Genomic DNA, 25,836 nt, shown 5'->3' with positions numbered 1-25,836 from the left:
TAAAATTGTAATGATTAGTTTATTAATAATGATACTAATTTACTAAATACAAATAAAATGTAATCAATGATAATGACATTTTCAAAAAGAAAATGTAAAAGAGTAAGTATGATAAGAATTGAAAATAGAAAAAGAAATCAAGTATACCTCTAAGAAATGCATTTTCCATGTAATAGTTAAGACAGAAAAGTAGTGACAAAAATATATATTATATGTGTGAATTAGTACTGTATATAGTTGTTAAATGTGCCAACCCATTCAAAAAGATCAGCAAGCACAAAATTTGAACATGTCAGCTTAATACCAAATGAATAACAATTAAATTTGTCACGGAGATTAAACCAATGATTTTGTAAAAAATTTGAATAATGATTCCAGTGAAAAAAATCTTAAATTCAAAGATAAATTTTTAAATCACATACCGACATGATTCACTTTAAGTTTTAATTTGTGTCCTGGTATGCTGATATTTGAATGCGTTAACATCAGGGAAAGCATCTAAAGATTATATTCATAACCACCACCTTTTTTATTTATATTAAAAACACATAGTACATACCATAAAATTATTTCCTGGATTCAGCTTCACTTAAAATGTTTTTAATCATTTTATAACAAAGTATGTATATACACAAAATTAATACCAGATTAAAATTCTATGAGTTCAGGGAAAATAGAATATAAATTGAATGGGACATTAACATTCAGTTCAGTAGATACAACAGAGGCAGACAAATCCTCAACAGGATAATAAATTATATGATCCTTGACATGGGCATTGAGTGTAGGTACATCGTTGTATTGTGCATTGAAGTCAGAAGACCCTAAAGTGGCCCCAAATTTGACAGCACTTGATGCTTTACAGATACAAAGAAAAGAAGATTGCGACACCAATTTATTTAATTTTTAATACAAAACCAACATAGTTATAAAGGAACATGTCCATGTAGTTCACTCTATGTAATAGGATTTGAATCTAAAACAAACGTGGGATCGGTGTCCTTGCGAACACGTGGGTCAGTGGCTGTACGTTGTTTATATAGGCGTTTGTTTGTTTTTTATTTTATTTTAACATTGTGAAAATATACAGTGTTCTCCTTTGAATAAGTTGTATTTCCATTCAATATTTATAAAGCACCTTGTTTTTGTATTTTTCTAATCCATTGACTGATGTCACTTTGTTTTCGTTTACTCATTTTCGTACACGCCTATTAATTACACCAATCGTAGGTCGTTTAAGAAAACCGGTTGTAAATCGACCAATCAGGAGTCTGTTTACGGACGGTGTTCGGGTGCCTTCTGCTGGTTTCTACTTTCAGTAGTTTTCGCCTTACTCTCCTTGTCGATAGGGATCCCAGCCTATGCGTTCGTGACTACTCGGGTCACTTCACGTAGATAGGGAAAGGTTATAAATATCAACCACACTTTATCGGAAATCCCCTGGTTGTGTCAACAGCGTAAATTTCCCCTTCCGTCATTTTTATTGATTTTTTAATTTTACAATTTTGAGCAAAGTAGGCGGCGGATTTCCTTCAAGTAGACGACGAAAATCGCCGCCTACCGCCTTCTATTGAAAGCCCTGGTGTTGTCATATAATTCTTCTTCTTCTTCTTTCAGTACAGAGTCGGACTCTTCTTGAGTGTATAAATGACTCTTGCTCGTGAAATCATGAGGCCTTCCCTCCTCACTGAATAAAAACTATTTACAGGAAAATTATTTACAAATAAAACTATGTACATCTGGGGTCAAAGGAGATCTAGGTGTGTGAAGCTCCTGTCAAGGCCTCTGGCAGGATGGTAAGACTGGCCTTGAACTCTTCTAGTGTAGCTGCTGTTGTGGCTTTTTCCGGTAGAGTGTTCCATTCCCTGGTTGATCTTGGGAAGAAGGAGTACCTGTATTGGTCTTTTAGAGTGCGCTGTTGGTGTATGCGGTGGCCTCCTCTGGTCCTTGAATCTCCGGGTTTGTAATAATTAGAGGGGTCAATATCCACCAATCTATTGCGGATCTTGTATGCAAAAGAGAATTTTGGACTTTTGGTAGAAAAATTGACTATCTAGATATATGCAAGAGTCGAACACACCTGCCACATACGCGATTCAAACCTCAGACTCAAATGTCAGACAGTGACAGTGTCAGTGTTCGACAGCCAGACAATCTGACATGGTAGTGTCGTAGTGATACAGAGTACTTAGACCATACAACCACCTTCTTTTGGCATTTGCTAAATCAGAGAAAATAGTCTTACCAATAGCAGGTTTATCTTTCGGTGTAGAAAAAGAAAGTGCCATATTTGGAGACTTTGTGTTGTCTTGCCGGCGTGTTTCGTCAGCCTAGTTTAGTCACTTGGACGCTCTAATAAAGTCATTTATTTATAGATTGATAAAACGCGTGAATGACAAGTAATAATGAAAAGACAAAAATATGTCGGAATAACTATGATAAATTTCCGATATTTGAACTGGTATCTACTATTTTTATAACTTTTCTGCCTTCGCGCAAATTTGATTCAGAACCAGTGGACCCTAAAACAGCCATTGGAAACTTCGTCATCGTTGGCACTGAGGCTGATGTAGGAATTGTATTTTAAACTGTAATTATATAAAAATGCACTTATAACACAGACTGAGAGCTACAAATATGTAGATTATTTTTTCCATATGACTTAAAAGTTTCCCTAACAGTCTGAGATTCACAGGCACTTGTTTCTATCCATTAGAAGACCAACTTCTTCTTCTTCTTCTTCCAGGTAAGGAACCGGATTCATTGCTGAATGTTAATGGTTCCGCGCGAAAACTTTACGCAGTGTCGGGCAACACAGAAAGATTTCTCTTGGCTATTTACAAATTACATTTAAAACGTTCGCAGAAAATATACAATTAAAATTATTTACAACTGGTTTTCCTACTTCCTTTCAGAGCATGCCTTCAGGGCAGCTCTGAATCCCTCAACGGTGTTGGTCGCTGTAACTGTTGTTGGTAGGTTGTTCCAGTCCCTGATTGTCCTCGGGAAGAAAGATTGGCCGTAGGTGTCTGTACTTGTTCTTTCTTGGAAGAAGCGGTTTTTACCTCTGGTCCGGTTATCATTCGGCGTCAAATATTGGTGACGGTCTATATCTATAAGTTCATGCTGGATCTTGAATAGCATGCACAATCTATTTGTTTTCCTCCGTTCTTCGAGGCTTTCCCACTTTAGATTTTTAACCATATTTGTGACACAGCCAGGTGTTCGGTCTGTGTAGTTGTTATTCACAAATCGTGCAGCTCTTTTCTGAACCTGTTCAATTGCCTTGATTTTATTTTGAGCGGTTGGGTCCCATACTGTGCTTGCATATTCCACTGCAGGTCTTACCATGGACACATATGCAGCTGCCTTTACCGGTTTTGTACAGCCTTTGAGGTTTCTACGTATAAACCCCAAAGTTCTGTTTCCTTTGCCTACTGTATTGTCTATGTGTTTATCCCATGTTAGGTTGTTACTGATGGTTACTCCAAGATATTTACTTGCTTCCTCTGTGTCTAGAGTATGACCGTGAAGATGGTACGATGTTTGTATCACTGGTCTATTTTTGGGGGATATTCTAATGACAAGGCATTTTTTGGCATTAAAACTCATCTGCCATTTGTTTTCCCAGTCTTCCAATGCTGTTAAGTCCTTTTGGAGAAGTTCACTGTCAGCTTGGTTAGTGATGGTACGAAAGAGAAGGCTGTCATCCGCGAACAATTTGGTCTCTGATGTAGATGCTGTTTCTGGCATGTCATTAATGTAGGCCAGGAACAGTAATGGACCAAGGACTGTGCCTTGGGGTACACCAGAGAGTACTGGTACTTGTGAAGAGACGGCACCCTCTAATATCACGCTCTGCTTTCTGTTATGTAGGAAAGAGCGAATCCATTTATTGGTTTTGGGGTTGACGCCGTAGTATTCCAACTTGTGTAGGAGGCGGTGATGTGGTACCTTGTCAAATGCTTCAACTATCAGCGTATTTGTTCCAAGGAATTACTCAATTACTTTTAAAGATATTTTCTCCTTATAATTGTCGCTAATTACATTGTTTGTAATAACCTGATCAAAATTAATTGAAATGATTGACCCTTTTAATCTGAGATTACTATAAATAAAGGCAACAGTAGTATACCGCTGTTCAAAACTCATAAATCTATGGACAAAAAACAAAATCGGGGTAACAAACTAAAACCGAGGGAAACGCATTAAATATAAGAGGAGAACAACGACATAACACTAAAATGTAACACACATAGACAAAATCCCACGAGAATAACAAATATAACATATATATATAACATCAAAACCAAATACATGAATTTGGGATAGACAAGTACCGTGACACGTCTTATCGCAATGTGAATTTACACTCAGAATTAAGAGAAAACAAACGACACAACGTTATAATGTAATACACACAGAAACGAACTATAATATAACAATGGCCATATTCCTGACTTGGTACAGGGCATTTTTAAAGGAAAAAATGGTGGGTTGAACCTGGTTTTGTGGCATGCCAAACCTCGCACTTTTATGGCCATGTAAAATATAACATTAAAATGACAACACAGGACTACAATATAAATAAATTGGAGAACACAATTGACAAAGAATCACACGAACAACAGCCAGCAAAAGGCAACACGTTCAAAATTTTAATACGCCAGAAGTGTATTTTGTCCACACAAGACCCACGTGTGACGCCCAGATACAAAAGTTTGAAAGCCGAAACGAGTAGAAAGTTGAACAGCATCGAGGACCAAAAAGATCAACACATTATAGTAATCTCAGTTTTAATTGTTAAGGAAAGACATTCTCATTATTTTTATATTTGGAAAAGAATTTGATTAGGGTAAAAACCCAAGTTCATTACAAAGCATACTAGACTGATTTAAAGGGAAAAGACAAAACAAAACAGAATTGCTTACAAATAAAAACGATTATTTGGTAATAAATCTTTATTTTTTTTCTGTTCTAAATTTCCAATCGATTATTCTTCAATTATTCCTATTCTATAATCTTGATTTTTTTTTCATCCATTATTCTCTATTCAATGAATAACCGTCGAAACCCATCCAAACCTTCCTTTATACTTTTTGCCGCTGTGGCCGTAATTAACCTTCATTTGGAAAAAAACGGTAAAAACTGAAGCCTTTTTCCATTTTGTTTTTAAAAAAGCGTTTAGTGGAATCAATCATTCATGAAAATTAAAAAAAAATATTAAATAGTATCGATGATGAAATTTATATATCTTAATTTCATTTTTAGTTAGCATGTGTATACGTGTATCATAACCATATCCCAACCAATTCACAAATGCAACTGTTTTTACAGGTAGGTAAAACAGGTAAAACATTTGTACAAATGTATATATTTGATCAAGGAATTGTTTATATGATTCCTTGATTAGATACAATAAACAGGACCTGTTTCACCTTAACAATTTTGTTTGTTGGATTTATGAGAATTTTCTAAACACGATCCATTCTCAATTGATATATGATATCATAGTCATATAGCTAATTTTAAAAACTATTAAAGTAGGTTAATCATAATAATATTCATATAATATGATTAGTAAAGACAGCATTGAAAATAATATTGCACTTTGTTTTATTCAATTTTAATTGAGCAATTACATGTCGTCTGCTAACGGTAAATTTTAAAAATATGAAACTACGTTAAAATAATGTAGCTAGCTTTTTTGAGTGTAACCGGTTTTATAGGGAAATTGAGACTGACCAATCTCTGTGTTATAGTATTTTCTGTGCTGGTGAAACAAAACAAGGAAAAACTCGTCAAAAGTTGATAAAACCTAACTGAGTCACTGTCAAACTACAGAGTGTGGACATAAGTATTCGTCACTTGATATTTTTCGCCATATATTGTATATAAAACTACATTTAATTTTTATTTTTATTTTGGGGTCATTTTTGGTTTGATTTTAAGCAACTTGGTACAAAGACACCTTATCGCTATTTGTTCGCCATTATACAAATATAGCCTTTGTATGAGGTCGATACAAGGATATATTGACCTGAAAGAAGTATATTGACCGAGAACGAAGTCCGAGGTCGATATACTTCTTTGGGTCGATATATCCTGTATTGACCTCATCCAAAGGCTATATTTGTTATATTATTAATTTCTGACCATATTTGTATCAAAATCGTCATTTAGGTTTGTTGGAACTTCATAGATATTACATTGTCTCCTTGACAATAACAACATATTATTTGTTATTTCATTTACTTTTTTTTTTAACATCTTATGTATTTGAAGATTTTTTTCGTCAAATAATTGATCACAGATGATCATGTGTTTCAAATCTTTAAACAATATCCTGAAATTCATTACACGACGTCACAAAGTATATTGGTTTTTAGATATTCTAAAAATAACCGTGCAATATGCTTTTTGCTATCCGCCGTTTTCTCTCTACCTTCGAAAATATAGTTTAACATGTGACTATCCCTAAACGAATCAAATTTGTTAAAATATACGAATTAATAATATTACTGGATATCACACAGGTTCCCGTAAAATGCTAATGTCATAAAGCAAAATATCTGACGCCACAATGGAAAAGTGATTGTTGTATGCGTCAAAAGTTCAAGCGACCGGGTCAGCCAAGATTAGCCATAAGTTGTATAGAAGCAGAATTGTCACAGGTTTATTTGTTTATTTGGTTACATTTTTTTTTGGAGAATCATTTTCATTTCTTTTTCACAAGATAAACACAAATATTATTTTCTGCTTAGAAATTCACTATATATTCAACCAAATTAGATTATATAAATTTATTGTATGTGTTCACATCAAGAGAAAAGGAAAACACCTGAAGACACAACTATTACCAAATAAACAAACATACTTTAGACAATTCTACGGGTGCAAGACAAGTCGGCCTGGAGACAGTTCGGACCGTCTCCTAAAAAGACCACTTGGACCGTCTAAGAAGACAACTCATACCGTCAATAAGAAAACTCGGACCCTCCATAATAACAACTCAGACTAAGTCTAAAATTAACTTCTAACAAAATAAATGATTTAATGGGGGAAAAGTATGTGCCTGATGAAAGTTTTGAAGCCGATTTATATAAATAATTATAACTCAGACTGTCTAAAGACAATTGAGTGTTAATCCCAAGTACTTTTATTTTGGTTGCTTGAAAGCTGTATGAGAAAATAATGGTTCTTATGTTTTGATGAAGTCTCTTTTTCATATACTTTGAACAAAGTATTTTAAAGTAACATCGTATTAGTGAAAGCAATACTCCAATTTCAAAATAAAACTATAACTGCAATATAAAACACTAAGTAAAACATAGCAGGTACACAAACTCCAGACCAGAAAGTCATTCACATAAGATTTAAGCACAAAGTAAAACATCATTTTAATTTTATAATAAATTGATAATGATAAGAAAAAAAAAATACATAAAATAATTTACCTGCAAATTCAGTAACATGCTGTAAAAATGATGTTGCAATCAAAAATATATCGTTTAATAATTTATTATAATTTATACAGTTCAAATCCTCTTTTAATACTTTGTCTGTGATGTCCTTATAGAGGATCCGACAAAGTCTATAAGGACATCACAGACAAAGTATTAAAAGAGGATTTTTTATAGAATCTGAGATGTCTTCTTAGACGGTCGGAGTGGACTCTGTCCAACTTGTCTCCAGGGCCGAGTTCTCCAGGATTCAATTCTACGTCTTTTAAGGCTTTGTTGATAAAAATCCAACCATAAATGTCCTAAAAATATTTTTTTGAAAAAGTGTGTTTTTATCTGAAATATATAGCAAAAAATGCAGGTGACAAACACTTTACAAAAACAGCATACAGAGATGTGCAAAAAGTATTTGGTCACAATGGTTGTGTGTTTACGTTTCAAAACGAAAGTTGTAAAGTTCATAATTGCGCTGTAAATAAATCAACCAATGAAATACAACAAAAATAAAAAACTTACCTCTAATACTTTGTTAAGTGTCTTTTTAGCTTGATTACATTTCCTTTTCGGAATCAACTTGTATAAGCACTGAATACAGTCAGGAGTAATACTGACCCAAATACAGTGTCAATTGGAACAATTCATTTTTAGATTTAATCATCCCAGTACTTGTTTGAAGTTTTCTTTTTACATATAACCAAGTGTTTTCTATTATATTCAAGTCAGGGGACTGTGCAGGCCAGTTCATACCCTTTATTCCATTGACCTTGCACAATAGACAGGGTTGTTTTCATCCTGGAAAAAATAATTTCCTCCCGGGAAATGCTGAGCTAGCACTGGCCACAAATGTTCATCAAGTATTTCTTGATATTTAACAGCATTAATATTGCCTTTTACAGGAGTAAGTGTACCAAAGCCATTCCAGCAAATACAACCCCAAATCATGATTTGATATTTTGTTTGTGATGTCTGCGGTTGAACAAGGTCCGGTCTCCACCCCTCATCTCTTTCTTGCCATACGAAAACATGTTCAACATGTCCAATCATAATTTTGCTCTTATCAGAGAAAATAACCTTTTTCCAGTGGTTCATCTCCTTTATTCTCTGCACCATGCAAGCCTTTTCTTCTTTTTGACTTCCCTGATCACTATTTTTTTCTTATTTACACACCTGTGATACCCATGTTTATGTAAATGGTGCTAAATGGTACGTTTAGACATGGGAACACAATTTTCTTCATTAAACTTGTTTGTTATGTCACACTTCTCCAACTTGTCTTTACAATGCATTCTAGACTGCGGTAGTCGAGTGGTTTTACAAACAATGGTTGGCCACTTCTTGGTTAATTCTCCACAGAACCTGTAGCTATAAATTTCTGAACATTGTCAATAACTGTTGACTTGGGAATTTTAAGTATGTCAGTGATTTTTCGGCGAGAAAACCCATTCTGGAACATTTCTACACATCCGTTGACAGTTCCTAACCTTTTCTACCCATCTTGTTGTTTTACTTGTTTTAACAAAACTAAGTTTGTGAGTTCGAACCCCGTGGGTGCACTCGACTCTAAGCTTCATCGACTAGGATTGTCAGTTTTCCTATCTAAGGTTGTTGGTTTTCTCCGGGCACTCTAGCTTCATCCACCAATTAAAACTGGCCACCACAAAATTGCCTAAATGTGGTGCTTAATAAAGTGGCGTTAAAACACAAAAAAAATCACAAATCTAACTTTAGTTTAATTTGCCTCAGCCAAATGTGATGAGACTTATACACCATGCTTATTCACACTAAACTGTGATCAAGTATAACTTTGGTAAGCATCAGTATTACCGTTCTTGATTTATGCCCCTTTATAATGTTATACATGTATGCAAACAGGGCCGTCATCTGCGACCCATGGACACATTCCCCATTGCTAACTTTTTAAAATTGATGCAAACTGTTTCTTATTCAAATTTTCCTTTTTAGCTCACCGGGGCCCGAAGTCGAAGGTCCCCATGCGATTGTGAGCATATGTCATCACTTGGCGTCCATTGTCTCCTGTCATCTGTCGTTGTAAACTATTTAGAAAATCTGAAAAATAAATAATCAAAACAACAACTTATGCATCTTTATTGTCAAAATATACAGCAGAAATTTCATAATTTACATATCTGAGTTGTGGGCATGCATATGGTGGTGTTTTATTCATTCAAAAATGGGGAATTTTCTAGTTTTCGGATAATAACTCAAGAATGCTTTCACAATTCAAACTTGCAAGAAATTGTGGTGAATTTTTTATATTTATTGACATAAGCTCCCTTTCGATTTTTATAAATATAAGATTTTATGTTTCCGAGTTTCTGGGTTTTATACATAAAAAAGGGGGATTTTCCAGTTTTCGGACAAAAACTCAAAAATGCTTTCAGCAGTTCTTATAAAACTTTGGTGAATTGTTTATATCTATTGATGTAAGCTCCCTTAAGACTTGAATAAATTTAACATTTTACATTTCTGAGTATGGGGTTTTATTCTTTAAAAAACGGGAGATTTTCAATTTTTCATACAATAACTCCAAAAAGCTGTCAGCAATTCTCATGAAACTTTGGTGAATTGTTTATATCTATTGAAGTAAGCTCCCTTTTGATTTTCATAAATTTCTAATATGACATTGAGAATTAACACAACAGCAAGAAATCTTAAATTGAATATAAATTAAATTCAATAATCAATTTCAAGTTCTTTGACTACATTTATTCAGAAACCTATAATATGTCAAATATTTAATTACAATCCAAATTCAGACCTGTATCAAGCTTGAATATTGTGTCCATTTTTGCCCCAACTGTAATGGTTGTACCTCTGTGGGCGTATCCAGCTGCGCTGAGCGAAGCAGATTATTAGAATTGACACAGCAGGAGATAATTATTTTATGTCAAATACATTTTGATAGATTGTTTTAGAATTGTTAATTGTTATGTCTCTGATTTCAGGTTCACTGAAAGTCTGAAACCCAAAGAAATGACAAGAAATATTTAACATTGCTGTAATTGTATTTGGTTCATGAAGACATATGAGGAGAAGTGAGTGTAAAGGTATTTTTGTTAAAAGTATGAATTCTTTTTGGGTTGCTTCAGACAAATTCCAAGGTGTTACATGAATCAGACAATTGATATTCCTTCATCTGGAAGAGAAATGAAAGATACCAGAGGGACAGTCACACTTATAAATCGAAATAAACTGACAACACCACATGGCTAAAAATGAAAAAGAAAAACAAGAGCAAACATGACACAACATATAAAACTAAAGAATAAGCAACACCAACCCCACCAAAAATTGGGGTGATCTCAGGTGCTCTGGAACAGTGAGCAGATCCTGCTCTTCATGAGGCACCCGTCGTGTTGCTCATGTTATAACAAATCCGGTAAATAGTCTAATTCGGTACATTCATGAAAGGGAACGGGATTGTTAGTTACAACAAAAGGAACATATTTGATATCATTTGTGAAATGTTTAATCCATAACGGTCAAACAACTCATGATAGCATCTGTAAAATTTATGGAATGTTTTAAGCCAAGTATTTGAAACTTGAAAGTCAAGCAATTATCAAAACAATAACAGTTGGAGAGCTATGACCAAAAAATTTTTGAATTTTTATGCCCCACCTACGATTCTACGATAGTAAAGGGGCATTATGTTTTCTGGTCTGTGCGTCCGTTCGTCCGTCCGTCCGTCTGGTCGTTCGTTCGTCCGTCTGTCCCGCTTCAGGTTAAAGTTTTTGGTCAAGGTAGTTTTTGATGAAGTTGAAGTCCAATCAACTTGAAACTTAGTACACATGTTCCTTATGATATGATCTTTCAAATTTTAAAGCCAAATTAAACTTTTGACCCCAATTTTAAGGTCCACTGAACATAGAAAATGAAAGTGCATATTTCAGGTTAAAGTTTTTGGTCAAGGTAGTTTTTGATGAAGTTGAAGTCCAATCAACTTGAAACTTAGTACACATGTTCCTTATGATATGATCTTTCTAATTTTAAAGCCAAATTAAACTTTTGACCCCAATTCCACGGTCCACTGAACATAGAAAATGAAAGTGCATATTTCAGGTTAAAGTTTTTGGTCAAGGTAGTTTTTGATGAAGTTGAAGTCCAATCATCTTGAAACTTAGTACACATGTTCCTTATGATATGATCTTTCTAATTTTAAAGCCAAATCAAACTTTTGACCCAATTTCACGGTCCACTGAACATAGAAAATGAAAGTGCATGTTTCAGGTTAAAGTTTTTGGTCAAGGTAGTTTTTGATGAAGTTGAAGTCCAATCAACTTGAAACTTAGTACACATGTTCCCTATGATATTATCTTTCTAATTTTAATGCTTAATTATATTTTTTATCCAATTTCGTGGTCCATTGAACATGGAAAATGATAGTGCGAGTGGGGCATCCGTGTACTTTGGACACATTCTTGTTTTAATATGAATTAAACAGGATTTTTCTTAATATTATAAAAAAATAAAAATAACATTTTAGTCTAAAATGACAAATCCACAATAATAAATACACACAATAATTTCTGAAATTACAGTATTGTAATGGAGATGCTTCCATGTTGATTTCCTCATACTAGAGAAACTAGATAAAATTTACAATTGTACAAGGATTTCCCAAATTTTCATGAATATTTCAATTTGATATTCTTATTTGAAATTTGTAAACTTGATAGAATAGACCATAATCATATAGTAAATAATAAGTAACAGGAGTAATGGATTTGATGTTTTGAAAAAAAAATGTTACAATAGTTGATATCTTTTCTATTTTTAGCTCACCTGAATCATAGGACAAAGTTAGCTTTTTTCATCACTTGGCGCCTGTCATCCATTGTCACCATAAGTTAACTTTTACAAAACTGCTGGGCCAAATATGACCAAACTTGGCCACAATCATTATTTGGGTAAATAGTTTTAAAAATGTGTCCAATTATCCTGTCTGATAACCAACAGTGCTCAAAAAAGAACATAGTTTTGTCTATCATCTAGAAAACCATTATAAATAGAGAAAATATGACATGGGAAAACTGTCAAGAATGTTAAGATCAACCTATTGTTCATTCGAATCAAAACTATCAGACAATTTCAAGAGTTAGAAACGAAAAGTTTTACCAATGTAAATTATTTTTTGCATAATATCTTGAAAACTATAAAAGATATAAAGAGAAACAATGAAACAGCAAAAATGATCGGCAAGACAAGATTTACAACATTGCTAAACTTGTAAGATGACTTCTTTGGTCCTTAATGAAGTTGTTGCTCTTTAATGATGATTTTGACCAATTAGTTGACTTTTTATCAAAGATCTTCAAAAGTACAATGAGTATAAAAGATAGATACAAACTGGAATAAGTAAATATAATCAGGTAAACAATTTCTACAGATAAACTAACATGGTTGAAATTGTAATGCTTTAATCTTTTTAATGATGATGTTTAGTGGTTTTACCTATTATCTTTAGAATTATGATAGATAGAAAGACACTTTAAAAGACAAAAATATATCAGAAAGACAAAATCTACAAATAAGTCAACATGGTTTATATCTTATTGGAGTTCTTGCTTATAAATGGCATTTTTTCCCCAAATGTTTGCGTTTTTGTATATCATCTTGAATAACATAAAAGATAGAAAGACACTTTAAAAAAAAATTCTCAACAAGACAAGATCTACATATAAGTCAGATTTCCCAAAATCGATATTAGACTCTTTAAAGGGATTGCCTTTAAATGACAACATTATGTTTACCTTTTTCCTTTTTTGGCAAAAGCAATGGAAGATAGAAAGAAACTGTAAACAGAAAAAATAATAAGCAGTACATTATGTACAAGATCAATAAAAAAGAGATTTTTGTCATGAATTCTTTCTAGTCCATAATGTTTTAGAGGTTTCCATTATTGAGTGAAAATTTCCATACACCTAGGTGAGCGATACAGGCTCTTTAGATATCTGATTATCCATAAGTCTACTGTACTATCATAGACACACAGAAAATACAAATAAACATGGTGGTCGTTTATAACATACATCAGAAAACAACTGATCTTTTTATTTCTAAGGATTTTATATGGTTGATTGAATGTATAAACTAAGACATTTAGATTACCAAAAATTAGTTTTAAGAAAGTAGATCTTAATACAGTTAACTCTCGTTGTCTCGAACTCGGTTGACTCGAAATTTCGGATGAGTCGAAGTTTTCACGTGGTCCCGAACTTTGTTCACATAAATGTATGTAATTCGACTCCTGATGAGTCAAAATTTCGGTTGAGTCGAACTAAATTAACGATCCCAAAGTTAACAAAAGCATTCAAAATTCATAATTTATCTCGAACTAATACACATATCTCAAAACATGACCTCCGGCATTTAAATGGATTGAAGAGGTAATCTGACAATACATGTGTAATTAAATTTCCAGTCACTGTATTGATTTATGACATGCTATTTCCACGAGTGTTTACCTGAGATTATCTTTTATAGAATTTTTATAAATAATAAGTGATACATTGTTAATGTTCATGAAAAAGTATTTAAAATGTTTACAAAACAATTAATTGTAATTAAACTAATGAGCTTGGGTGTGTATTAAGTAAGGATTATGACTTCCGTTGATGATCACCTAAAAACTACTCAATCGGCGCCTTTAATCCTGTTGTGTTTTCTTTTGAAAAGAAAGAGCGAGATAAAACAAAATGAAGAGAAATCTTAATTATCTAAAATCTCTTGTATCCGAGAATAAACCCTTTTGTCAACTATAAACGACCTGAATAATGAAACTATCGATTGTAAATTACTCTCTCGGATAAAAGCCATAGGAAAAAAATGTAACGGAAACAATTGAATAAGTAAAAATAATGTTATTATAATAATGAAAGACCATGACATACAAATACATCGATCTGATACCAGAATATCGATCCCCTTCCCATATTCACCCGGATTTATGTTAGCTTTACCAAGCTAAGCAAGAGTTGTGTCTCTTGTTCTGGCAAACTTCAGGTTTTCGTTTGAGTCGAACTACATGTATCTCGAAATATTTCTGTGGTCCGACTGACTTCGAGATAACGAGAGTCGACTGTATATACATAACTGTAAATTAGAATTCCTTTCTTTCTTTGCAGGATATATATTTCCACCATGAGCTGTTGTAACTCTTGTAACGTATGAGTAGTTAAGTGAAGACACATACAAGATGGAGATGGATGGCGATTCCATTGACACTGATTCTGTGCAGGAGGTGCAAACTTCTATGCCAGAATTCGAAGGATCTCAGAAAATTCCAGATACAGATTCTGTAAGAGACATTCCTTCAAATGAAAATCTCACAAATAAAGTATGTGAACGCAACCATTATCAGTGTGGATCATTCCAATGTTTTGAATGTCGAGCTATATTTAGAACATTCTTTGATCTGTTCACACACATAGTGGGATATCATCAGGCTACAAGATCTGACTTACTCAACTACTGTAATAATTGTGGCACTGGTTTCAGGGATGGAAATAATTATCAAACCCACATCACTAGAAGGAAATATATCTTACCAGAAATGCCTTTTGAATGTGACAATTGTGGTATGGGGTTTACAACCAAAGTCCTACTAGACTTTCACATGGAAGGACATAGAAATCCTGATCTAATCCAGTGTGGATCATGTGATAAGACGTTTTCCGTTAATCCTGTAGAATTTGTTAAACACTATAGGCATCATTTACCGAACATTAACCAAGGCAATGAGAAAGAAAAACCAAAACTTATCAGCAGGGAACCTGTTTTTAATTGTAGTCTTTGTAATGAGGTATTCCTGACACCATCAGAATTATATATTCACCTTAAAACACATTCAGGATTTGAAACAAGGATTTGCCTTCAATGTGGGCTAGGATTCGATAAACAACACTTGTATAATAAACACAAACATAAACATAAAAGCAATCCTGATGAATTAAGTCATAGTTGTACCATTTGCAAAGAACAGTTTCAAAATTCAACATTGTTAGAAGTCCATTTGCAGGTGCACAATGGAAGTTATTTATACAACTGTCACATGTGTTCAAAGGACTTTAAGTCTGGAGTTGGCTTATATTATCATTTGAATGATCCAATAGAAAAATGCGAAATGTTAACAGTAGATCATAAAATAAGTCCACCAAAAACATTATTTAAAAACAAAAAAGCAGTCTCTGATGATCGCAATGATAGGAAATGTTCAGGCTCAGTATTGTCATGTTTAGACTTTGGAGTTAACAAGGAAACAACAAAAGAGGGAATTAGTATTTATCATAAAATCTATAAATATAAAAGTGAAATATATAGATGTTTCAGTTGTCAAGAATCTTTTGGAAAGTTTGAAAAATTATACCTTCATCTTAAAGAACATGGTTTTGATAAAGTGGATATCTGTTGTATGTGTGGACTTGGAGTAAGTGGAACAGCACGGTTTTATAAGCATAAATTGAGTCATCAAACTGAGAAATTAGAATTTTTGTATCATTGTAATGTATGCAACAGTAAATTTTTGTGTTTAGACATGCTGGACAAACACATTGGTATAACACATAAAGAAAGGGGTTTATTGAGATGTGACCAATGTAATGACAATTTTTCTTCCAAGGACTTCAAGAAACATTTGTATACAGTAGTGCACAAAAAAAATAAGAAGAAGCGTCCCCGTAATACTCATGACTTTGGCGATAAAGTTAATACACCACCTGGGAAATATACACCACTTGAGTGTAAACATTGTGACCGTAAATGTAGAGGACAAATGGAATTAAATATACATATAAATGATAAGCATTTCTTAGTATGCCAACTTTGTAACAAGAAATTTGATACACATTCTGAGTTGAAAACACACAACAAAGTAGATCATACAGAAGATTTTCCATTCAAATGTGGTGTGTGTGACAATGTTTTCTGTGACTATAAAACCATGATTCATCATATTAACATTCACAGCAAACTTGCAGACGACACTGTTGTACATGTCTGTACTGTTTGTAGCAGGATGTTCACTGATAAACAACAATATGAATTACATCAATCAGATCATGGCTTCAAGTATTGTACAAACTGTAGACAGAGATTAGACTCAGGAATTGATTTAAAAAAGCATCTGAAGACATGTCCTGGAGCAGCGAGACAAAGATATAAAACACTAACACAAAAAAACAAAGGTGATATTATGGATGAAAATATGATTATTGTAGAAGGATTTTTCGAAAAAGAAGAAAAGTTAGATAACGAAAGGAACAAAACTATGGTAATTGACAAAGACATGAAAGATATGAACTGTGATGAATCTCAGGAAAATGAAAGTGAAGAAAGATTAATGAACAAAGAAAAGGAGGGAGCACCCAGAGGAAGGCAGTATATTTTCAAAAGGCCTTTGAAAAAGAAAGAATCTGTAAGTGCAGATGGTAGGAATTTATTTGCCATGTTTACCTCAAGAGCTTCTGAGATTAATACAGAAAATGGTGAAAAGGAGGAATGCAAATCAAACAGCAGTGAATCAGAAATAAACAATAGTGAAAAACAGAAACTTCAAGTAGCATCAGAGAAATCTGATTCACTAGTGTCTAAATCTGCTGATAAAAGGAAAACAAGAAGCAATTTCGTTAGAAAAGATGAAAAATCATCTACCAGCGACATGAGCGATATGGAAGTAATCAGTAAACACGAAGAAAACACTGAAATTCTTAAAGAGAGCATCAAAGAAAATGATGGATTAAAGAAGACAAATAACAAAATTGTAGCTACTGGCAGCAAAAACATGTCTAAGGTGGATACGAATAAAAAAAGTCAAACAGCATCATGTAGTCGTGTAATTCTGCCTGTTATAAAAGATGGGAAAATAGAATCATTTCTCAGATTTGACCCAATGAAAAAAAGTCATGACATTTCGGATAGGTTATCTCTTTCCAATGTTCCCATCTCAGTTAAAGTGGACCAACCTAGATTGCCAGCAGCTTTCAGTCATGGCATACACATACCAAATGCAAATGATTTGATAGGACAAAAATTATCTACACAAATACAAACTCCTAGTAAAACTTCGGAAGCACAAACTTTAATCCAAAATGCAGGAGTCTTAAATAAGAGTAATTTGTCAAGTTTAACAGCTAACAGTAAATTGTCAGAGTTGAAGAGTCCAATTTTACTCCCTATAATGAATCAAGGAAACATTCAGTCTGTCCTCAGTTACTGCCCATTTAAGACTGGAATCATTGATATGGAAGCTGAAGCAACAACATCTTCATTATCAACTAACTGCACTGAACAATCAAAAAGGTCAACAAATCCTGTTACATCTACAAGTTCAACTATCTATACAAACCAAACAACAATAGCATCTCCGTCTGCATTTGTTATTACTGACCAGTTGACAAAGCCAATAAAGTCTGTTTACTCAGCAACTGAAGCTGTTGGTACTAACCAACAATCAGAGTCTGCTGAATCTGTTTACTCAGCAACTGAAGCTGTTGGTACTAACCAACAATCCAAGTCTGCTGAATCTGCAGATAGAAAAACAGGATTCATGAAGACAAAAGCAGGGGATAAATCTGAAAAATCATCCAATCAAAATAAAGATCAAGCTGGGTTTCAATGTATCAATGATCTGAAAGAATTAAATCGAAATCCTGTAATTGAGTCTGACAAAAATATTTTAGAAGCAAACAACACATCAAGAAATACAAGTAAAAGCAGCTTCTCCTCTAAATTATCTGAAAAGTTAGAAACTGAAAGCATTGAACTTGATTTAGATAATGATTTGGAAACATCTGATGGAAAACAACAATGTAGAAGTCTACGAACTCGTAAACAAAATAAAAAATATACAACTGGTTTTGTCACTGGAGAAAAAAAGAAGATTATATATAACACTGTAAAATTTAATTGGAATTCAAACCTTGATAGTTTGAGAAAGAAAGAAATACAGGTCCACAGTAGCAATCAAAAAGCAGTTCGGAAAGATTCGGAAGAGAGTTGCAGTAGCACATATACTGAATCAATTGTTGAAAAAGAATTAGAATCCATCAATCCTGATACAATTAGTAATGGAAATCATACTGACAATGAAATAGATATAACCATGACTACTAAATCTGATGAAGACACAACACATTCTGGTACAATTAAGAAAAATAAACTGGCTTATTCATGGTCATATACTAAAACCAAATACAAGAAGAAAAAAGGGAAACCACATAAAGTTATATTAAATAAAAAGGAAAGACATTTATTACGTCATAAAGGCGAGTTTACAACTGCACACAGGAATGACCAAAAACTTGATTCTTCAAATGCAACTAAAAAGGATTTAGGAACTGACCAATCATTATTTGTTTGTGGCCATTGTAAAATTGGCTTTGAGAATTATCGCTATCTTATAGTCCACTTACCTTGTAAACATTCTGGCCAAGATGTCTTCATTTGTTTTCAGTGTGGCCTTGGATACATCTATAATACACGTTCTTCCAAAGAAGAAATTAACCTTCACAAAGAAGCACACAAAATGGAAGATCAGGAAATGTTGCCTTTCATTTGTCCAAGATACAAATGTAGTCCTAATGCATTTAAAAGTAAGAAGTTCAAAGAAATACATAAACAGATATGCCATGACAAAAAAAGCAAGGGATACTTGAATTGTGATATATGTAATAAATACAAAGTTAAAAGTGCAATCCCAAGATTCATTACGCATTATAAAAGATGCCTCAAAATGAAATTTATTGACAATCAAAACATTAAGGACAAAAGTGAGGTTGACAAGCAAGAGCTTTATAGTGAAGAAAAGTCAGTTGATGACATTCTTGTTAGGCAGGGAAATGACCTTGATGAACAGCCAGTAAAGGAGGGACTTTTTCTAGCAGAATCTTCAGCTAATAATGATGTGAAACAGTTACCAGGTTTTGATGAACAATCCATTGATAGTGTAGGTGTCAAACAGGGGGTAAACGTTCAAGAAGAGCAGTCCTCTATTATAGATAGACGGAGAAGCTCAAGAAACAAGAAATCAAATGCAAAATTTGTAGAAAAACCGTCAATTCAGTCAAAGGAATCTAAGAACAACATAGATAAGAATGTTAGATTATCAGAAAGTAGCAAGCCAAAAAATGATAAAAATACAGATTCTTTGAAACCAGATTTCAAAGAGCTTTTTAGTACTGCTGATTTTTACTCATTTGGAATGGATATTGATGAATCTGATATCGGTGATAAAGATGGGATTTATTGCTGTGACCTTTGTACTGCAAAGTTTAACAATTATAGTGATCTGTATTTTCATTTGCATGAGCACAAATTATCAGATGTAAAATATGTATGGCCAGTTATCTGTCTTGTTTGTGGTAGAGGAACGAAGATGTCAACATATTACAAAGGCAGATTAAGTTCACCATGGTACGAACCTCACAAGAAGCATGAACATCTGCAGTTATTATACACATGCCAGATCTGTAATGAAAAATTTAATCGCCAAGAATTTTTAGATTTGCATATGAGGAAGCACTTTGGTCAGGAACTTCTTGTATGTACATGTGGAAAAGATTTTCCTAATGGAGGCAGTTTTGTCATACACATTAAAAGTAAAATATGTGTTATGCCAAATAACACAGGAGTGAACTTGTCTGATACCCTGGCAAAAGAGACAAATGAGCAAGAATATGATTCCTCCAACACTCAACCCTTAACACTCTCTACTGAACTACCTTTACTAAGTGCAAGAGAAAGTAATGATGCTTATATCAATGAAAAGAAGAACAAAGCAAAAGATGAATTATTAACTCCAGATAAAGAAGGAATAGATGTCAGTCATTTAAATGCTAAAAATAAACTTCAGATCAGCAAAAAACAAAAACAATTGTCTAAAGAGGAAAGGAAAAAAAGTTTGGTATTGAAAAGGGAAATGCAGAAGAAACGATTTAAGCTACTACAAAAAAAGTTTGTAGATGCCCGCAAAAAACATAAAAAACCAGTTAAAGAACTAAATGGTGTCCATTGTAAAGTTTGTAACCATTTCTTCAAATTTGATAAGAGTTCTTATTGGGCTGGTTATATGTGTGAACACAGCAGATCCTTTACATATACAAATGCTGCAGTTTGTAATCAATGTGGCAAAATTTTCAAACAGAAACATTGTCTTAAAGTGCATATTAAGCGAATGCATTCAGAAAGATTACGCAAATGTTATATTTGTAATACACCATTTTCCATTGAAATAGCATTGCATCAACACCTGTTGAAAATACATAATGTCCGTCACACAAATGAAATGACAAATACATCTTCTTTAATGGAAGATCATAATTACACAAAAGTAGAGAAAAATGTTCAGAAAGCTCCGCAGAACATAAAATATATTGATGTCACATCTACTGATATTGTTGAAGGATCAAAGGCAGAGGATTATATTATGAAAATGGGAGACAAAAGATGTGCTTGCAAACTGTGTGGCAAGGTTATAAATCGGTTAAAGGATTGCAGAAAACATGTCAATAGACATCTGACTGAAAAAAATATTACATGTCCCATATGTTTCAGAACCTTTGCATTTCAAAAAGATTTGGACTTTCATAAAAAGGATACTCATGATTCTGCAAAGAGGACATGCGAGTTTTGTGGTAAGGTGTTGACAAGGCGAGGATATCAAATGCACATAGAAAGACTACATAAAGATGTATACGTACGTGAAAAAAAGATCAAATGTGCAATATGTCAGATGTCTTTTGCATACTTTAAAGATATGTTGCACCACAGAAAGGTTTATCATGGGAACAAATATAAATGTAATATCTGTGGTCAAACATTCACCGAGTCACGAAGTCACAGAAGACACAAAGAGAAGAAACATGGAATAATTGTTCCACTAGATACAAGGTATATCGCAAGAAAAAGTAAAACATCTGACTTGTCACACACAAATAAAGAGGAAATAGATAGATCAAAGATTATAGGTTCAAAACATATGAGAGGGAATCAGTCAAAAAAACAAATTAGAGAAACTTTGGATGCTGTCAGCTTTTTACAAAGTTTAATGAATTCTTCACCAGGGAAAGAACCTATAATTGAGCCATCTACAAATAAACCATCTTTATCTTGCAACGATACAATAACACAGTTGTCTAGGAGAATTCAGTCAAAAAGTGCAGGACAAAGTCAAATATCTAAAATACCAGTTCCAATGATAAAAAATGTCCAGTCTCAAAACAAATCATTAGGACCAAATCAAACAGCATCAAATGTCACCCCAGCACAGTCTTCTCATTCTAACATCAACTCGGTCAAAACCTGTACAGTTACAAGCGATATCAATACAAGTATTCAACCAACAAAATCAAAGCATGTTCAAAGATATGACCATGAAACAAATGAAGTGCTATTATCAAGTCACAGATGTGTTGCTGCTAACCTACAAGAGTTGAATGGAGATCAAGACAGAACGACTGTTCACAGCTTAATGAAAGCGAATGAAGTAACTTCAGATGAATTTTTTATTTGTGATTTATGTGGGGCTATATTGCCTGATAAAACAAATCTGAATGCACATCATAAAAGAGTCCATAAAAAAGACACAAGACAGTATCGTTGTAATTTCTGTGGTGTCATCGTAGAGAACATAGACAAAGCATCTAAACATAAAAGAAAATTTCATAAGACAATAAAATATGTTTCATTTTGCTTTACACCAGTTATAGATTCAACAAAACAGGAAATCAAATTGGAAATTGACGTAATGCCAGACATGCATCATTCCTTGGAGGTGAATAATACCAGGAAAAGACAGCAAACACCTACTGTAGATGGCGCCAGTAAATTTATCAAAATGGCAAACCCATTGGTTATGGAGGTTGAGCAGGATGGTAATCAAGAAAATCTATTGGGTATACAGGACAAGGTGGGTGGTCATCCTAGAAACCCATTGATTATGGAGGTTGAGCAGGATGGTCATAATGAAAAACCATTGATTATGGAGGTTGAGCAGGATGGTCATCATGAAAAACCATTGATTATGGAGGTTGAGCAGGATGGTCATCATGAAAAACCATTGATTATGGAGGTTGAGCAGGATGGTCATCATGAAAAACCATTGATTATGGAGGTTGAGCAGGATGGTCACCATGAAAAAACATTGATTATGGAGGTTGAGCAGGATGGTCACCATGAAAAACCATTGGACATAGAGGATGAGCAGGATGGTCATCAAGAACATAGTTATACTGAGGACGATGAGTCTGACTTTGAGGGTGATGATATTTACGAAGAAAACATATTAGAAAATGATATTATAAACAATTCAAAAGAGAGTACCGTTGATAAGGTAACTGCTCCAAGCACCATGGAAATTTCTGATTGGGTACAATCACTCAAGGATGGACAGTTGACTGATACAGTACCCAATGTTTTGATTGAAGAGATAATTGTTCATGATCATGATTATACCGAGAGAGAAATGCAGGAAAATCAGTTTATATATACTGCAACTAGATTAGATCATCTTGAGGATGTAGAAGGAAAAAGTCTTCAGAAAACTGTAAAAAAGGAAAGTAGCATCTTTGATACTGAGAAACGTGTGCCCAATTTTAAATATGATATAAAATTCCATATGATAGAAAGTGAAACTCCATACAAAGAAAGTAAATCCCAAAATAACAAAGAAGACAAAGTTCGAAACAACAGACTAATAGACCTAGATCAAAGTAATAGAATAGATACAGTTCAAAATAATAGAATAGATACAGTTCAAAATAATAGAATAGATACAGTTCAAAATAATAGAATAGATACAGTTCAAAGTAATAGAATAGATACAGTTGAAATCAAAAGAGAAGTTGATGAAACAAATGTTGGTCAAACTCCTAGTAAAATAGATAAACAGATCAGAAAGAAGATAGTTTCCAAGCCAGTGATTATACTAGACAAGAAAAATTCAATTGGAACAGATGGAGTGATGGAAGGTATTTCTATGAACAATGAAAATCAACAAAAGGAATGTTTCTTTAAGTTTGGGAAAAATAAACTCATAACACAAACCGTGATTGACACAGAAAACAATGAAAACAAAAACGTTAACCGTGTTGTAAATGTTCCACAGAAACTAACAAAGCCATATGCAGCCAACATCCGAATTCCTGATTATTATGGACCAATATATAATACTGTTGTAAACTTACCAGAGGGTATTGATGATGTTAATTTACGTGTAGTCAATATGGACAAAGATGATCAAGATATTTATCTTTTCTTTACAGTCTGAGGAGAAAAAATATGTTATATTGTATTAGGAATTCTTTCCAGCAGGGGAGATAATTTGCTTCTAAGGGTAGATAATTAAAAGCAGTCAGCATTTTCATTCTTTTGTTTGTTTTAAAGAGTTACAATGAATGCTTATTAAAAGTTATAAAAAACATGCTTTGTGGAAATCTTAAATTTGTAAATTTACAGCTTTTTTAATGATTCTACATGTTCAAGTCATTTATGAGTACATTTTATTATTATCCATTTTTTATACAAATCAATAGAAAAACAAGTTGACTAAGTTATTATGCAGGACTTTTGTAAGTTTTAATCACAATTTAACTCAAATTTGATTATTTTTATCAATAAAACACATTTTGAAAAGCACCTTTAATTTAAGAAGAAGATTACTGGTTTTGAAAAAATGTTTTAAAAAATACTAATTTATTCTTTTTTTTATAATTTGTAATAAAAAGTCAAGGATTCTGAATCTGAGTACATATTAAAAGTACATAGAATTTATTCATTTACTGCACATATTATACATTGATGATGTATATCTATTCTAAACGTGTAACTTAATGGCTTATTTCAAGGAGTATATGTATTATCAAGCAAATGTAAATATGCATTTGCATTGCAGCCTAAAAAGTAATTTTCAAAAAGAATGGATACCGCATACTAAATGTTGTCATACATCAGTTTTATTCTTTTCATTTTTCGTCTCATTATTGAAAGCAATTGAAATTTACCAAAGGTTTTGACTTCTTTTCTTCCATTGATAAGATCCAACGAATATATTTTATATTCAATTTGAAAACCTGCATTAGAATGGTGCATTAGGCATAAAGTAATTTTGGTCAGTGCCAAAAAGAAAAAGAAAATTTTCAACTTTTAAAAATATTTTTGGCTTAAAAAAACTATTTTGGAGGGTCTGGATGTCCTAAAATTCTCATGTTTCTGTATTCTTTCTTTTTTTCTGCTTGATCAAGTTGTAATTCATTGTTGGCAAATATGTGTCATCTCTATGGTAAAACTTATCTTGTTACTGCATACACAGCAATTAATAATTAAGTAGAGTTGTTATGCAACTAAAATTTAATCATTCAGGTACTTTGCTTGATATACAGTATACAGGTTAGTGAGATTTGAGAATACTATAAACAACTTATTTTAATGTATACTTTAATAAAATTGAGAATGGAAATGGGGAATGTGTCAAAGAGACAACAACCCGACCAAAATAAAAAAACACAACAGCAGAAGGTCACCAACAGGTCTTCAATGTAGCGAGAAATTCCCGCACCCGGAGGCGTCCTTCAGCTGGCCCCTAAACAAATATATACTAGTTCAGTGATAATGAACGCCATACTAATTTCCAAATTGTACACAAGAAACTAAAATTTAAATAATACAAGACTAACAAAGGCCAGAGGCTCCTGACTTGGGACAGGCGCAAAAATGCGGCGGGGTTAAACATGTTTGTGAGATCTCAACTTGTATACTTCCCCCCCTTTCTAGTCCACTTTGCAGCATTAAAAGTCCATGATTTTCAAATTTTCCTGATGTAGTTAATTAAGAAAAGACCCCAGTTTAACATATTTGCAACAATTATTGTATGGGTTATTTTTTACTCGCGAAATTGCAAAAAACAAATTGCTTGCAAAAAACTCTATTCAGACACAGTATTTTCACAAATTAAACAATGCATGCACATTTGTGTTGAATGCTTGATAACAGATATCACAACTTAAACAGTGCATGCACATTTGTGTTGAATGCTTGATAACAGATATCACAACTTAAACAGTGCATGCACATTTGTGTTGAATGCTTGATACCAGATTTTGGTTTTAACAGAGAGCTTAGCAGTTTTAAAATTAAACTTATACATTTGTAGAAGAATCCAAGATGGGTTTTTTTTTAAATTATTATTTTTTTTTCAGAAGTGCATTTGACAAAATGATCAGATTTTATTCCTCTTATTTGTTTGTGATAACCATTTAAAAAAACTTATATATGTATTCTGAAAAAGAAAATTTATGCAGCAAAATAAATGTATTTAATAGTTAAATTTGTATAAAAATATAATAATATATCTAATAAA

General features: G+C 33.1%; 2 protein-coding genes across 12 annotated transcripts in view; one reads left to right on the top strand and one right to left on the bottom strand.

Moving 5' to 3' along the window:
* The window catches only part of LOC139514680 (bifunctional glutamate/proline--tRNA ligase-like), a 52,310-nt gene extending 49,931 nt beyond the window's left edge, over positions 1 to 2,379 (bottom strand). For both annotated transcript variants that reach the window (XM_071304173.1, XM_071304174.1), the window contains exon 1: positions 2,246 to 2,379. In XM_071304173.1, the coding sequence (XP_071160274.1) occupies positions 2,246 to 2,288 (43 nt within the window). In that variant the 5' untranslated portion in view covers positions 2,289 to 2,379. The remainder of the gene's footprint in view (positions 1 to 2,245) is intronic.
* Positions 2,380 to 2,508: 129 nt separating this feature from the next.
* Positions 2,509 to 23,875, top strand: LOC139514679 (uncharacterized). 10 transcript variants are annotated; one of them, XM_071304166.1, is made up of 5 exons: positions 2,509 to 2,569; positions 5,272 to 5,337; positions 10,430 to 10,531; positions 12,265 to 12,394; positions 14,612 to 23,875. In XM_071304166.1, exon 5 carries the CDS (start codon positions 14,683 to 14,685, stop codon positions 23,746 to 23,748), a length of 9,066 nt encoding a protein of 3,021 aa, XP_071160267.1. In that variant the 5' UTR covers positions 2,509 to 2,569; positions 5,272 to 5,337; positions 10,430 to 10,531; positions 12,265 to 12,394; positions 14,612 to 14,682; the 3' UTR covers positions 23,749 to 23,875. The 10 variants fall into 10 exon arrangements, with proteins under 10 accessions (XP_071160267.1, XP_071160263.1, XP_071160262.1 ...); XM_071304162.1 differs by lacking the exon at positions 5,272 to 5,337 and having other exon boundaries at positions 2,509 to 2,590; positions 10,430 to 10,519; XM_071304161.1 differs by lacking the exon at positions 5,272 to 5,337 and having other exon boundaries at positions 2,509 to 2,590.
* Positions 23,876 to 25,836: the final 1,961 nt, after the last annotated feature.

The sequence above is a fragment of the Mytilus edulis genome, chromosome 3 (genome assembly GCF_963676685.1).
Source record: "Mytilus edulis chromosome 3, xbMytEdul2.2, whole genome shotgun sequence".
In the NCBI taxonomy this organism is placed as follows: domain Eukaryota; kingdom Metazoa; phylum Mollusca; class Bivalvia; order Mytilida; family Mytilidae; genus Mytilus; species Mytilus edulis.
The sequence above is the reverse complement of the archived record's forward strand: the minus strand, read 5'-3'. Positions and strand labels throughout refer to the sequence as shown.

What these genes read in the sequence shown, in the direction of transcription:
- LOC139514679 (XM_071304166.1), top strand. Translation starts at nt 14,683, where the DNA reads ATGGAGATGGATGGCGATTCCATTGACACTGATTCTGTGCAGGAGGTG.